General features: G+C 34.8%; 1 protein-coding gene and 1 long non-coding RNA gene across 2 annotated transcripts; both read left to right on the top strand.

The window, feature by feature from the left end:
- Positions 1 to 1,537: 1,537 nt before the first annotated feature.
- LOC111882130 (protein NRT1/ PTR FAMILY 2.10) lies at positions 1,538 to 7,315 on the top strand. The gene is made up of 4 exons (XM_023878495.3): positions 1,538 to 1,697; positions 1,864 to 2,081; positions 2,177 to 2,736; positions 6,220 to 7,315. The coding sequence occupies exons 1-4, from the start codon at positions 1,607 to 1,609 to the stop codon at positions 7,112 to 7,114; spliced, it is 1,764 nt and encodes a 587-aa protein (XP_023734263.1). The 5' UTR covers positions 1,538 to 1,606; the 3' UTR covers positions 7,115 to 7,315.
- Positions 7,316 to 10,227: 2,912 nt separating this feature from the next.
- Positions 10,228 to 13,281, top strand: LOC111882159 (uncharacterized). Its single transcript, XR_002847066.3, has 3 exons — positions 10,228 to 12,135; positions 12,220 to 12,671; positions 12,769 to 13,281. It is a non-coding gene; the product is annotated as an uncharacterized LOC111882159 (long non-coding RNA).
- Positions 13,282 to 16,920: the final 3,639 nt, after the last annotated feature.

The raw sequence follows: 16,920 nt of genomic DNA, 5'->3' as shown, positions 1-16,920 counted from the left end.
AGATTTGAAAAAGACGTAATAGAGTAAGGATGAACACTCAATAGCAATTTCAAGGCATGTCCCGTAAGGTTTAAACTGAAACCCTTACACAAACAGGTTTCTTTAAGATGCAGTGAAATATGAATAATTTCCATTTGCTCTATATGTTGGGTAACATGTTCTTCAGGATTTGTAGTCCAGTCGTATAGTTTCATTTTTGATATTTGGAAAATGCTTCGGGAACTCTGTATCGCAAATGGGGGGGGGGATCATGAATTATGTGACTTGTAAGAAATGCTTATGTGTGGGTTTTATAATCCTAAGGAAACTCGAGATCATATCCCTCGATTGCTTAAGTTTATTTTCCATTTGCATGACTGATTTTGATATCTTGGGTGTGTAAGGTTGTATCAAAGATTCCTAAGGAAACTCGAGATCATATCCCTCAATTGCTTAAGTTCATTTTCCATTGCATGACTGATTCTGATATCTTGGGTGTGTAAGGGTGTATCAAAGATTCCTCCAAGATCTTGGAGAGTCGTGGCTCAAGGATAGGGTGTCACACTATCTGTCACGATTGGAGATTGCATAGGGATGATGTCCCCTTCATGATGTTTTAAAGATCCTCTAACCTCAAAATTTAGGATCTTAGGGCGCAGGAGTAAAAATATAGTTGGTGTTGCTTCAACAGACTTTCTCTTTTCTGACTTTAACTTTTCTATATGTTCAATCAACATCTGTTGGTTTTGTCTTGTTGGCTCATGTGCTGGCGTGCTGCTTTCTATGGTTCAACATAGAGAGGATTTCAGTGTAGGAGATCATGATGTGAGCTTCCCGAGTTAGTCCACTTCCTACACTCGAGAATGTGGTTTTTCAGCCATATTCATATTTTTCTTTTGAAGGATAGTTCCACTATGTGGGGGAGGAAGGCTTACTCTAGAAGAGATGGTAGGAATGGTGTTAAAGGTTGATTTTGGTAATGTCGACATTATTTGAGGAAATGATTAAAAATCAAAATATTTGTAGATCAAAACGTCACTTGTCCCACGTTGGGAGCCAAATTGTTTTAGTAAAAAATATTTTAAGTTGATTCAACCAAATTTGTAAATGGGGTGTGATATTTTGAGATATAGTTCAAGGTTATGAATGTAAAATGAAAAAGAAACACAAGATGTTTACGAGAAAAACCTTTGACACTCAATTTTACAATTAATTTTACCAAGATCTTAGACAAATAAAGAGATATGTAACAATTAAAATAATAGAACAATATCACCCATAATAGTTTATAAGGTTTTCAAATCTCTATTTGAATTGTAAATAATTTTAAGTACTATTTAAAATATTTTATTAAATTATGTATAAAAGAACCCTTATATGTGATTATAAGTAATAAAAGCTATCGTTATCAAGAGGTGGCCCAACAAATTTGCACTGATATGCATTTATTACTTTGGGATTTTTTTTTTACCAAAAATATAACTGCTGCATGTAAATATAACACTTGAATATCTAGTGATATTTTCACTTGGAAAAAAAATGTATATAATAAGTGAGTTTCACAACCAACCAATATAAAACCTACAACTTCCCTCACACTTATTCTATCTCACCTTCCACACCAACAATGGGGGAAAAGAAAGATGAGCAAAGAGTACTCGAAGACGATGAACCTGAAGTCAAATACAGGGGAATCAAAGCTATGCCCTTCATCATAGGTACTATGCATAATCATTTGCTTTTATTCTTCAATTTTGTATAAATCCATTGATATGAAATCAAAGTCCAAGTTCAATTGCACGTAGTTACAGTTAACACTCATGTATCACACCATCATAACCGTTTTCCAGATCACTAAACTAAAATTGAATTGAATTTTGTTAGGAAATGAAACATTTGAGAAACTCGGAGCAATTGGAACACTTTCCAATTTGTTAGTGTATATGACTACGGTTTTCAATATGAAGAGTATCACCGCAACCACTCTCCTCAACGTATTCAATGGCACCACCAATTTCTCCACCTTGCTTGGCGCCTTCTTGTGTGACACCTATTTCGGTCGCTACAAGACATTGGGTTTTGCTTCAATTGCATCCTTCATTGTATGTATTTCTTCATTTTCCATATAATCAATCAATTCTATTCATTTCCCAATCTTTTCGAATATATAATTCGGTTTATGATTGGCTATTTATAGGGTTTGCTTTTAATTGATCTAACTGCGGTGTTCAAAGGACTTCATCCACCAGAATGTGGGTCAAAAGAAGGTAGCCAATGCGTGAGTGCGACACCACTGCAATGGCTATTCCTACTCGGTGGATTCACCTCCTTAATTATCGGAGCCGCAGGTATCCGACCATGTAATTTAGCCTTCGGAGCAGACCAGTTTAACCCTAACACCGAATCGGGGAAGAGAGGGATAAATAGCTTCTTCAATTGGTATTTTTTCACCTTGACATTCGCACAAGTGGTGTCGGTTACTCTCGTGGTTTACATTCAGTCCGATGTAAGTTGGGCTATCGGACTCGGAATTCCGGCGATCTTCATGTTCATTTCGTGTATCTTGTTCTTCGGAGGTACTAAAATGTATGTTAAGGTAAAGCCGGAGGGAAGTCCGTTCACAAGTATGGCGAGGGTATTAGTTGTAGCAGTGAAAAAACGAGGGTTGAAAATGCCACAACAACCTTCGGTGTCTCTTTACAATTATACACCATTGAAGTCGATTAATTCGGCTTTACCTTACTCGAATCAGTTCAGGTAATATTAACTTTCATCTATTTTTTCTGCATGTTGTTTGGATTTATTTATGGGTTAAAATATTAAATGATTGCTCGCAACTCAATGTGGAAACATAGAGACGTGGGTCAATTCGTATCATACTTATGGAGTAATAAATTAAATAGATTAAATGTTTTTGTTTGGCTTTACGTAGAAATAAAATAAATAAATAATTACAAAATTCCAAGATCCGTTCTTGTTATTTTACTAGAGAAAAGGACCACTGTCCTAAAATATAAAAAGATACGATTAAAATGCATCTTTTAAGGAAATATTATATTATTCATAAAAAAATATCTCACACAACATATATATGTGACGAGGATAAATAGTCCCGGGTTTAGTTAAATGTAAGATAAAATTATTTGTTTGACTATTATTCAATAATTCTTTTATGTAAATTCATACTAACATGTCATCTTTTATATATATATATATATATATATATATATATATATATATATATATATATATATATATATATATATATATATATATATATATATATATATATATATATATATATATATATATAGGGAAGAGTTTATGGAAAATTAATCATTAGGGCAACACATATTTGAACCAATGAAAACATGACAACATATCACTTCTACAATAACTTCCACAATAGATTACTTGTGAAAAAAGAAATGGACACGTGTCATTTGATTATTGGTTCCGGTAGATATTGCTCTAGTTATTTGTTTTCCATAGAACTCATTCTTTTATATATATATATATATATATATATATATATATATATATATATATATATATATATATATATATATATATATATATATATATATATATATATATATATATATATATATTTAACAAACAAAACAAAGACTTAAAAAACGAACAGCGGAAGCCATTACAAGAAAACATTCAAAATTCATACTAACATGTCAATCTAATACTTTGAATATTGAAATAGCTATAATCCGATTTAGTTGATTTTAGTTTATGTGATTGATTTTTTGATATTATTATATATATTTACAATAAATAAATATTTTTTCTACAGATATGATTCTATCAGCTATCATCGTATAAATTCGAAATAAATGACATTCTCCTTCCTAGAATATTAAGATAATCAATATTGTAATATTCGATAACATCCACTAAACTTCTTGATTTGTGCGATGGCATTACAATAAATAATTCAATAATTTTTTTATTTTTAACTAATTGAAAACAATTGAAACATGAGTATGAAAACCCTCCACCCTTTCACACATTACTCCCACTAGTGTTGTTCAATCATTATGTAATTCAATTTGTTGGCAACAAGTATAATGAGCACACGTATTGTTCAATCATTTACCCACTTTCTTTCTCAATAATTGCTTTTGTCATTAGTCCTTGGGTATATTCTAAACACATGTGTAGTCCTTTGTAAGAAAATGACTCTCAAGATTCATATTTTGACATAAATTTGGTTTTATTTAAAATCCTAGAAAATTGACCACGATGAAATAGATCTGCCAATTTCAGATACGAAGACACGAATATGTGAGAGACCCGACACGACACGAATACACGACACAAATATATATTAAAATTTGAGATAAAGCTTATTTCTCATCTTGTAATCGTATCGTGTCAAATTTGTGGCTGACACGTTTTCATGACACGAATACACGAATTGTCAGGTCTACGATGAAACTGCAATTTAGTCCATATCCAACCATCTCAAACTCTTTGTGTCAAACTTATTGTGTGAGAGATAAATAAGGTACTTAGTGGCTCTTTAGGACAACAAATGGTTAATAAGAAGCCACTCCAAAAAAACTACAAACTAAAAATACCTTTGTACTATCATTATAAAGATAAGAAACTAACCTTTTATATTTTATTTCAAACGCCAAATTAACATGCTATTCCAGAACCATCTAAACTAAGCCCTAAGGGCTACATAACATTACTTGTGCTACTTACTAACTATAGAAGTCATCAACACTAATATAAGTCGACCAACAAACACATTATTTTGTACAAGTAAAGTGGGATTTGGTGACAATGGTTTATGTTGGTCAACAAGTGTTTTTTTAATGAAAGATAGTTTTTGTATCATTAAAGCTAAGACAAAAAAAATGAAATATATATATTAGTTGGTGAAGGCCCAATGAAAAAGGTTGAAAATGACTTCATATTCAATATATTAGTTCCTTATAGTCTTCACAATTAATAATTGTGTTCACATTTCAAGTCGACGTAATATCATGACTTTACTCGTCAGTTAATGGTCACATTATAACATTATAGAAAACAGATGGTGTCCATTATCACTACACATAATCAAACGGGTGGAAAAAGAATTCCATAGAAGAAGACTTCATGGGTAAACAAATTGCAAGGGACTAGATTTGAATTTAACATATTTTAGAAGGACTATGATGCAGTTTATCATAGTTTTCTCAGTGGAGATCCAAACAAATAAAAAGACAAAGTTCAATCGACAACGTGTGACCAAAGTTGATAACCTAATTTACATTATTGGTGGCTTGAAAGGTAGTCCTCTCAAAAACGAACTCGTCTACCGTGCTAGTGCCACTTACTGACCTACATGATGGGGAAGATATAATAATAATAATAATAATAATAATAATAATAATAATAATAATAATAATAATTCTGGAATTGAAATATGGACGTTCAAAATATTTTAAAATATATCATGTAGTATAATTTTTGTATATGAATCGGTTCGAATTGACATCCTCACGTCTATACAAAGAAAAAATGATTTTTTTTTAAATAATGAAAAAACGATATGATTAAAATAATAGTTAGTTTATTACATAATATAAACTATAAATTTGGTTTTTTGATAGAATCTCGATTTTATTTTCGTTAAAAACCTTTACACTTTCAATTTTGACAAAATCTCATAATTGATCCTTGTAGCTTGTAAAATATTGTATTTTGAGAACATCAATGAAAAACATTACTCCACTGGTCTCTATGATTTCAAAAATTGCATCAATGGTCCTTTTACTTGATTCTAAATAAATTAATAAACAGCAGGGACCAGTAAGTGATATCTTTCATAAAAATCTTTAAAGTATAATATTTTATAAACCATAGCAACCGATTATAAAATTTTGTCTTCAATTTTTTATGATTTGACCCATACATTTTTGACTTTTTGGATTTGGCTTTACATTTTTCCTTTTTTTCTAAATTGACCTTTCTGTTTTTAGATTTTTAAAACTAAACCTTAACCCTACAAATGGAAAATATCTAGACTAAATCGGAAATAAATGGAAAAACATAAAAAAGTTTTTAGAACAAAATTTAAAATTAAGTTTAATTCAAAAAATTTAATATATACTCAAGATTAACCCATAAACTATTTATAGGATATCATACTAAATTTAATATGCTTCTTTTTGCTATATATCTACAATACAATCGGATGAATTCTTAATAACCCAAATGCTTTTGTATCAGTTTTCTTAACAAAGCAGCAATCATAACACCCGAAGACAAACTCAACCCAAATGGGTCAGCATCCGACCCATGGAAGCTCTGCAGCATCCAACAAGTAGAAGAATTCAAATGCGTTATAAAAGTCCTACCCATATGGGCTTCAGCCATAACCTACTTCATCGCAATGACCCAACAAACCCAATACGTAGTCTTCCAAGCCCTTCAATCTAACAGACACGTGTTCAATTCCAGCTTCCAAATCCCCGCAGCTTCGTACACCGTTTTCACCATGCTCACACTAGTCTTCTTCGTACCCTTATACGATCGTCTCATTGTCCCCCGACTCCGCAGCATCACCGGTAAAGAAGGCGGAATTTCCCTTCTGCAAAGAATAGGGTTCGGAATATCGCTAACTGTTGTAGCTTCGCTTGTTTCGGGTTTAGTGGAAGAGAAAAGAAGGAATCTTGCTCTTACAAAACCGACGTTAGGTTATGAACCCCATCGAGGAGAAATTTCGTCCATGTCTGCTTTATGGTTGATTCCGCAACTATCTTTAGCTGGATTTGCCGAGTCTTTCACTGCAATTGGTTTAGTTGAGTTTTACTATAAACAGTTTCCTGAGAATATGCGAAGCGTCGCTGGTGCTTTTTTCTTTTGTGGGATGGCAGCGTCTAGTTACTTGAATAGCTTCTTGGTTACGATTATTCATCATACGACTGAAGGGGCTGCTACTGGAAACTGGTTGCCTGAGGATCTTAACAAGGGTAGATTGGACTATTTCTATTTCTTGATAACGGGTTTGGGGATCTTGAATCTTGGATACTTTTTGGTGTGTTCTAGGTGGTATATGTACAAAGAGAAAAGCAATACTGGTATGGTTGAGATGGAAAAGAAAGATGAAAAATCTGTTGTTTGAGAATGAAGTTAACTAAAATGGATAAAATATGAGGTTGCTAGAGCCTAAATTATATAATGTACTATAGTGTAATTGTTCTAATTTGAGTTGATGCTATGCATATGTATTCTCTATGCTTGGTGTCACAATCCTTGTACAACTCCATGGATCAAAATTTGTAAGAGAATGGAATGGAAACAAATGGATACAATTGGTATGAAAGTTGTCTTGATTCTGTCTATGAATATACTAGAGAACTTAAGAAATATAGTACCAATTAGATTGTTGAACGATGTAAATGAAACATAGGGTAACATCTTGTGATGTGAAAAATAAAGTGATTCATAAAGCTAAATGGAGTGGGGTCGATATGTGGGCACCATATGTTGATGTGGCTACGCAAACACTGCCCTGAGGCTTAGCATGTCGAGTTTTTGTGTTGTGCTTGGCATGTGGCTGATATTTCTCTCATCGGCAAAGATGGGTCGAGGGTTTAGATGAGATTGAGCTGGGTGAACTCAGGACCACTCTTGCAGGCTTAAGGTTGCAAATATTAGGATAATTACTAATGAGCCCGATATATAGGTAAATCACCCAACTATTACCCATTTACAAAAATGGCAAGTGATCATTTCGGATTTCGAAGATAATAATAAGAATTGTTTTTTAATTTTTATTTGTATCAAATACTTTCAAATTTTCGTTGCACTCCTTAAGTTAGAAATGTTTAAATTCAACATTTTCTCAATTAAATGGCACCCTTTTCGTTGCACCCTTTTAACTCCCAAATGTTGAAATTGTAACATTTTTTCAATTAAATGGCACCCTTTTCGTTGCACTCTTTTTAAGTCGTAAATGTTTAAATTCTAACAGGTTTTCAATTAAATGGCACCCTTTATTGATTTGTATTGTAATCTTTTGTAATCTACCATATTTTCGGTGCATTTAATATTTTACTAGATGTCTCTCTAGAGGAAGCAACTCCTCATTTATATCAAGCATCTCAAAAGTCAAAGACCCAATCACGCCAAGACTCTCGCGTCTAGACTTAAGAAGGTAATTGATTAGGTGACTGATGAAACCCAATCTGGTTTTATCAAGGGTAGAAATATTTTTGACGGGCCCATGATTGTTAATGAAATATACTCGTGGGCTAAGAAGAGTAAGCATAAAATGTTTCTTTTCAAAGTCGATTTCGATAAGGCTTACGCTTTCATTAATTGGAATTATTTAGAATCCGTTATGAGGCAAATGGGTTTTGGTGAAAAATGGATATTTTGGATTAATTGTTGCCTTTCCTCATCTCGTGCTTCGGTGCTCATCAATGGGTTGGCCACCAAAGAATTCCCATTAACTAAAGGTGTCCGCCAAGGAAATTCTCTCTCCCTGTTCCTTTTCATCATCACTATGGAGGGACTTAACGTTGCCATGAGAACCACTTGTCAAAAGTCAATTTTTCAGGGATTCAAGATTCTGATCGATGGTACCAAGGTTTCTCATTTATTCTATGCGGATGATGCCATCTTTATTGGGAATTGGGTGAGCTCCAACTTTGCCAACTTAGCTAGGATTCTCAAATGTTTCCACGCTACGTCTGACTTAAAAGTGAATTTCCATAAACCCAAGGTCTTTGGGATTGGCGTCTCAGAGAATGAGGTGACTACTTGCGTGCGAATTTTAGGTTCTGAAACGGGAGTGTTCCCGTTTAAATACTTGGGGGTTCCAGTTGGCGCCAACATGAAATTTAAACGGAATTGGCATCCAGTTATTGATAGGATCAATTCTAAGCTTTCCGCATGGAAAGCCAAGACTCTATTGTTTGGCGGCCGGTTAATCCTTGTGAAGTCGGTTCTTGGGAGTTTGTTTATTTTCTTCTTTTCCCTTTTCAAGGCTCCAAAGTACGTTGTTGACATCCTTGAGAAGACTCGTAGGTGATTTCTTTGGGGCGGTTGCGAAGATAAAAACAAGATTATTGGGTTGCTTGGAATGTGTTTACCGATCCTAAAGCTCGTGGTAGGTTAGGTATTGGCTCTCTGGTATCTATGAATTGGTCTCTTCTTTTTAAGTGGTTATGGAGGTTCAAAAATGACCCGACCTCTTTGTGGCGACGATTCATAAGTGGCATTCATAACAGCTCCCAAAAGCCGATTGGTTTGCTCGCAAAATGTCACACCCCCAAACCTCAGATGGCTGAAACGTCCGGGGGTGGAGGACTTCATGCGTAGTATCATGACATACGAGTATAATAGTGATCATAGTACATACAACCAATCATAAATATAATCGAAAAAGTTACATAGTTTCAACTGTTACATGTTTCGAAATTGATTACAATATGATATCAAAAATAGTTTGTCAAATGCAGAAGCGTTCCATCCTCAAAAGCTTGCGATTACCTGATTTCATTAATTACCTTAGAATACAAGTAATTTTGAAAGAGTGTCAACAATTAAGTTGGTAAGTGCATAAGCTTTTTGCATGTAGGGTTTAAAACCTTTCTTTGTAAATGAATGTGTATGTTTCAAGAAAAATCCAATATTTTCCTTATGAAATGTGTGTAGTCTTAGTACCCAAATACCGAAATGTACAAATAGATTTCCATACTTATAGTAGTAAAGGTGGTTTTAAATTGACATAAAACCCATGTTAAATAATAAATCCTCGTAAACTATATGTTTCGTTAACTCCCTATGTGAGTCGTTATAACCATGCTATAACATAGAAGACCTGTGATGACGTTCTTCAGGCGTCGGAATGTTATGACATTTGTTACCCCTGACCTGCCGGTCGAGCTGTTGCAAGCAGCTTGGGTGTGGGATTGTCAATCACAATATAGATTTATACACAACTATCACGCTCTCCCTACAAGAGACTCTGACTATAACTACAAGAATTTTACCAGTACTCTAAGAGTACAATGAAGTAGTGTCTCACAATTTTCATTAACGAGTTTACGTGTAAAGTGAATGAAAAATCATTTTTCTGTAGTGTAAATGTACCCTTATAAAATGTGATTGTAGCGATAATGTACCATAAACTATACCTACCATAGTTTATCATATATATATATATATATATATATATATATATATATATATATATATATATATATATATATATATATATATATATTTGTGGTGAATGAAAAACCCTTTCATGAATGTCTATTTTTGTTTCATGAAATTAGTTAACAGGATATACATTCAACACAATAAAAATCTTATTGCTATATACCTTGCTCGACATATTACAAGGTGTTCATAAATTGGAAGTTGTTTAACTAGTTTTTGGATGTATTTTAGTGTTGTAACTTGTACTCTCCCCCATAAAACTTGAATAAATCGTGAAAATGTAGGGGTATGAACTCACTTTATATGATCATTTGAGATGGACGTGAAAGAAGAGAGGTTTCCAAGTTGAGTACACTTGGAAAAAGAGCTTGAAGATTTGAAGTTTCTGGGAACGATAATAGCGATAATTGTATAAGATTTTCGTGAATAGAGTGATGGAGGGTGGAACATTCAAGAGTGGAAATGGAGATCTACAGACAGTGAAGTGAAAGTCGAGAACTTGCTGGAGATCTTCAAGTTTTAGAGAGAAAATGAGAAGGAAAAAGTGTACCTTTGGATGATATGAGTGGGGTTTTATATGTGAGGATTAAGGATCTAATGAGTAGATTTGGGACAGGGAAATCTGATGGAGTGTTGGGAGAAAGATATTGATTTAATTAGGTACAATGGGAATAGTGCCATAAAGTAGTCATAGAGTGGTTATCGGGAATGGGCTATGTCATAACTTTTTTTTTTTGGAAAATTCAACCAACCCTTGAAAAATATCTTGCACAAAAGATATGGTTTATAACGAGAAATTCCCCAAAATATGATTAAAATAATGGGTCTTATACATCATAATCGTGTCATAACTCTTCGAGATAGGTAAGTGAGATAGGGTGCTCGGAGTCAGGAAAGCCCGTCCGGAGTTGGGATCATCCGTCCAAATTCATCCATGATTCCAGAGTGGAGGTGCGGGGTTATCAACTCTTGGAGTGGCCTTGGTCTTCCGAGGTCGCAAAACTCGTTTGGTGCGGATCCTTTCGAGGCAGGTTGGTTCCGGATGAGGAGTTTCCAAAAAAAGGGGTGTTCCGGAGTATGCGGAGATTGTCCGGTACATTTTAGAGGGTCATATTCCGGACTTAGAGGGCACCGGACCAAGAGGGTTCCTTTTGGGTTTTCTACTTTGGTTTGAGTTATGAGGCTGAGGGGAAATTTGGTGTGAGGTCTCGGTTCATGAGACCTCGGATCAAAAGTGGTTTGAACTGTGAGTAGAGATGACCCGAAGGTAATCTGGAAACGAGAGTAGTCCGGGCCGTGCCGCAGTGAGATGAATCAAACATGGCCTCAGACCGAAAGAGGTCTCAGGCCAAAAGTGACTCCGGACCGAAGGTAGGCTCGGTCCATAGGTGGTTTCGGTTCCTTTTGCTGCTTCTCGTGAAATCTTCCCGTCTCGAGTAATTTTTTTACTAGGCTATAGGGGTTGGGTGCCCCCTGTGTTTAATAAAAAGTTAAGAGATTTAAAGAGACTTTGTTTATGATTGTTAATAGTGTTCAACCTTGTATCACGGGGTTTGCACTCCTCGTTATGATTCGTTGTGAATGCTACACACCCCCGAAGGGTTTGTAATAGTGCTTTATGGAGTCGTTCCGTTCACTTACCCTACAAGGGTTTAGAATTTCTGAATATGTGAAATTTTCGAGTGATACTTTGTATTGATATAAGGTGTTTGTACATTAGTGAACATCAAGTAAATTCTACTAAACAAGTACATATCGTACTTACTGTTCTCGACTCGTTGGCCTTTATTTGGCTGTGACTTTGACCCAAATTTGATGGTTGTCACACAAAAAAGTCTATTCCTGGTGTTTGGTTTAATGTTGTGTAGGTGGCGAACATTGTTGAGGATTTGGCTATTCAGCTCACATCTATTTTTGAGTACATAGTCAATTATGGGAATAACACCCTGTTATGGCTGGATGATTAGACGGGTAAGGGCACATTAGCTTCGAGATTTCCTTTTCTTTTTACTATTGATAAGAAGAAGCCTTGTCTTATTGCTAAAAGAATCTCAGGTGGTGATTTCAAAGGCGATTGGAAAAAAAGTCCCTAAAAGTGGCTCCGAGGTGTTGGATTGATGGAAATTCAAAATTGTATTCACTCGGTTGCAACCGATAGTGGGACGGATATGTGGAAATCAAGACTTTCTGCTGATGAGAATTTTTATGTTCATGATCTCTGGACTCTTTTTTACTTCAAGTTGACGGTTCTTTTGCGGAATCCTACAATTTGGCTTAAGGTGGTCCCGGTGAAGGTTATTTCTTTCGTTTGGAGAACTTGCCTTGATAGAATTCCTTCAGCAGTGGTCCTCTCTCACAGGAGTATTTCGGTCTCTAATTGCTCGTGTCAGGTTTGTGATGTTAGTATAAATGACACGAATCATATTCTCCTGGATTGCCCTTTTGTTGCTGCCACTTTAAGGAGGATTTTCAATTGGTGCAATCTGCCTTGGCAGAATATTTGCAAGGTAGGGGAGATTGTTTGTTTTGTTGCGATTTGGGGTAACTGCCCGAAAAAAAAATTCTGATTGCTATCATTTACGGATTCTTTTGGTGTGTTTGCAGAGCAAGAAATGATCGTCTCTTCAACAATGTTCGTGTTTCTTCTACAATTTTGACGGATAATGTTCTTATTGGTTTTTGGGTGGTTGAAACACCGGGGAAATTACGGGAATTGTAATTGGGCGGTTTTGGTGTGTAATCTGTTTGACATTTTGTAATTTTCATGTTGTTGTTCTTCTTGCCCAGCCTTCTCTCTTCTAGGCTGCAGCCTTAATATAATTCCGCCTTTTTCAAAAAAATATCAATAAAAATATAAAGTATTTTTCAAAACTTTGAACTTGTTCATTGCATTTCAAACATAGTTTTGAAATTTTGAAATATGCTTTGTTTTTTTGTCTGAAATCTGAAATATATTTTATCAAGAAAATTTATTTTTGATTTTATATGACGTTGGTTAGAAGCAAATCTGAAGTACACTCATACACAACACGTTTTAGTCGTACACATCAATTTATGTTTTATACAATTATATAATACAACCATCTAATGTATATATATTGTTGTGTATAACTAAAACTTCTTGTTTATACATATCACTACCCATTTTAGAAATCATTGTCATTTGCATCGCTTAGAAGTTAGTTTTAAAGATATACACTAAGGTGTTTTTGTGATTATCCCGTGCAAGTTTATAGTGGTTTTAAAACATGTTTTATTTTTAGTTTAATTTGTTTTTTACATGTTGGACTTGTATATAAATTAGGATGGTAACTTTTTTAAAGTAGATTTATATGTAGTTTCAATTTCTTATGGTCCGGACTCGTACAAAATTACTTTTACATTCTTTTTAATTTATATTTATAAGATACTTTCTTTTGTGTTCTAGGTGGTATATGTACAAATAGAAAAGCAGTAATGCCATGGTCGAGATGGAAAAGAAAGATGATAAATCTGTTGTTTGAGAATTAAGTTAACTAAAATGGATAAAATATGAGGCTACTAGAGCCTATATAGGACATGTTCGGCACATAGCGTTTGAGAGCTTCCAACTTCTAGCGTTTGATAAAATGCTTGAACTGAAAGCCTTGTTTCGCACTACAAGCTTCTAGCTTTTAGTTTAAACAAAACGCTTCAAATGTAAGGTCCAAAAACGGATCTTACCGGAGATCAAAAGCAAACAACAATCACATAAAACGAATTAATACGCAAAGAAGTAACAAACCAAGCTTGCATACGTTTTATAGCTATAAACGTCTGATACAACTTGGTGGGAACCGTGAACACAAAAGACATCAACAACCAAAATCATCTAACACAACCCACTATTTATATGCCTATAGACCGTGAAGAGTTTACGGCCGTAAGGTGTTTACGGCCGTAAACTCAGTTACAACCGTAAACTGCATTAAAAGCTAATTACAAACACACCCCTATCATTAAACTGCAAAACCTAGACCAAACCACTATTCTAAGCCCTTCAATCTCCCCCTTGGTTTGGACTAGCCCAAGGTCATCCTTTGTTGACTATCATAACATCCATCTGCCCCGTAGCTCCGTTCCACATGCGTTTATTCAGAATTTCAGCAACCATCGTCGTATACGCTTTCGCACCGTCTTCAAAGACATCTTCAGCAACCTTGATTTGAAAGTTGCTGAGATAATAAATATCCCACTTCCGAAATTGCAACAGGTCTCTTCGATCATAAAGTCTAATGCATCCATTTTTGAGTTTAAGGACTGCACCAGAGGTGATCTCGTCAAAGACCCAACACTCCAACGAACCAAGAGACCCATCCTGATAAACTTGAAGCACTGGAAATTGTTTAACCTGTTTGGTCGCGGGCCACATTACCACTTGCAATGGCTTATCGGTTGTGCGATCAATAACATCTGGATGATCCCAAAATCACAAATTTAGTTACAGTGGCTAAATTTTTATTCAGTAGTTAAATTTTATTTTAGTTAAAGTTAAACTGTTTTAATTTTAATTTTATTTTTCTCTTTTATTTTTATTTTTTAATTCTTTAATTTTTTTAATTCTTTGTTTTTATTACTTTTCGAAATTAAATTTTTTATTTTATTTTATTTTTACTTTTATTTTTAATGTACAAATTTTATTTTTATTTGTGTGGTTCTAAATTTTATTGTTTATTTTTGTACGAAATTTTATTTTTAATTTTTATCTTTTCTTAATTAAAATAATCCTCAAAAGTTAAAAAAAAAAAAATTAAATGTGTTGGAGCTTGCTTAATGCTGGGTAGTTATCAGGTAAAAGGCCTAAGAATGGTAAATATAGGGTTTACTGCTGGAATCCCCTCATTCACGAGGTTCCGGCTGCAAACACCCCAACTCTCTCAATCTTCAAAAAAAATTTGTCGATTTTTGCAAATCCGCTTCAACCATCACATAGGTAATAAGTTCTAGATCACGAATATGTATTTTATTGCATCTTTCACCATGTGATTTGGTCGAAAATCGAAGAAACAGTTCCGACGGAGCTTACAGCCGTAAGCTTGGTCCGTAAACTCCGTCTAGGCCATAAATCGGTGTTGTTTATTTAATAATCACACATTCATATGCATCTGTTGAATTATCGTTTATCAATTAACTGTGTTTGTGTGGTTTTCGTGATTTTTTCGGAAATCTGTTCATAGGCCGTAAACTCCTGTTCTTAGGCTGTGAACTCGGAGTTTATGGCCCAAGAACAATCGGTTTACTGCCCTCGAAAAATAAATTAAATCTTGTGTTTTTGCTTGAATATCGACTGTCAACACTGATTGTTGTTTGAATAAATTTTTGGTTTGATCCATTTTTTTAAATAAAATAATTTTTTTGAGTAAATTACACGAATGGTCCCTATGGTTTAGGGTAATTTACGGGTTTGGTCCCTAACTTATTTTTTTAACTTGGAAAGTCCCTACTGTTTGTTTTTGTTACGCCATTGGTTCATACTATTTGTTTTTGTTACGCGCTTGGTCCCTATCTTACCTAAAAATACTATTATTTAAATAGGGAAAAATGGTAGGGTAGGTAAGGTAAAGTGAGGGGATGAGGTTGGTGGTGTGTTTATTTAAATAATTAAAAAAATCAAGGGCAAAATAAGTTTTTTAGGTAAAATAGGGACCAAACGTGTAACAAAAACAAACAGTAGGGACCTTCCGAGTTAAAAAAATAAGTTAGGGACCAAACGTGCAAATTACCCTAAACCATAGGGACCATTCGTGTAATTTGCTCAATTTTTTTTTATCAAAATAAAAGTTTAATTTTTAATATTTATTTTTGCACATAATTTTCCCTTACAGTTTGTGGTTGAGTGCAGAAAATGGCAAACTTGAAGTTCGCAGATATGCACAATCTCGCCATTATGCTTGCAGATCCTCCGGCTATTCATTCAGACATGCGATCGATGATTCACAGGCTGCAGGAGTGCTGTTTGTCTTCCGCCATCACAGTAAACCCAGTGGTGTATCAGAACTTGATCAGAGAATTTTGGGCGACTGCTAGCTAAAGCATGGATGATGATGGTCACTTCACTGTGAAAGCCATGGTTCAAGGACGTGAGATTGTGATCAACGAAGATTTCATCCGAAATGCGCTGCTTATCGATGATCAACCTGATTTTCCGACGGAAATTGGGATTGAAGATACTCAACGAATTCTCAGAAGAATGAGTTATGATGGAACTTCGCCCCCGACCCTGAAAAAGCTTTTGCATCCGTATTGGAGATTTCTGACGCATGTGTTTGTCAGTTGTGTCTCGGGTAGAAGGTCAGGAGCGGATGAAATTTCACAACGAACAACTGGTGCTCTCGTCTCTCTTGCTGCAGGTGTGAGGTTCAATTTCTCAAAATTCATTCTGGATGAATTCGTTATCAACATCAGAGCATCCACTCGAGACACATTCCTGCTATATCCTCGGTTTATATAGATGTTTATCAATATTCAATTTCCAGACGCGAGGAAGGATGCTGTGTGATTCAAAGCTACCAGTTTTCTTCTGGGCCGATGCGATAAACACCGCATGTTATGTTTAGAATCGAGTGCTAATCAACAAAGCTCAGATGAAAACCCCGTATGAAATTTACTATGGACACAAGCCATCAGTCAGCCATTTCCGTGTATTTGGCTGTCCTTGCACCCTTCTTCACCTAGATGCCAACCCGAAGTTTAATGCTAAGGCCGATGACTGCTATTTTGTAGGGTATGCTGCTCGCA

Source organism: Lactuca sativa, chromosome 4, assembly GCF_002870075.4.
Source record: "Lactuca sativa cultivar Salinas chromosome 4, Lsat_Salinas_v11, whole genome shotgun sequence".
NCBI lineage: Eukaryota > Viridiplantae > Streptophyta > Magnoliopsida > Asterales > Asteraceae > Lactuca > Lactuca sativa.
The sequence above is the reverse complement of the archived record's forward strand: the minus strand, read 5'-3'. Positions and strand labels throughout refer to the sequence as shown.

Excerpts from the sequence above, each read along its gene's own strand:
- LOC111882130 (XM_023878495.3), top strand. The coding sequence starts at position 1,607 with ATGGGGGAAAAGAAAGATGAGCAAAGAGTACTCGAAGACGATGAACCT. Across the intron at positions 1,698-1,863 it reads AGCTATGCCCTTCATCATAG|GAAATGAAACATTTGAGAAA; the intron begins GTACTATGCATA and ends GAATTTTGTTAG. Across the intron at positions 2,737-6,219 it reads CCTTACTCGAATCAGTTCAG|TTTTCTTAACAAAGCAGCAA; the intron begins GTAATATTAACT and ends CTTTTGTATCAG.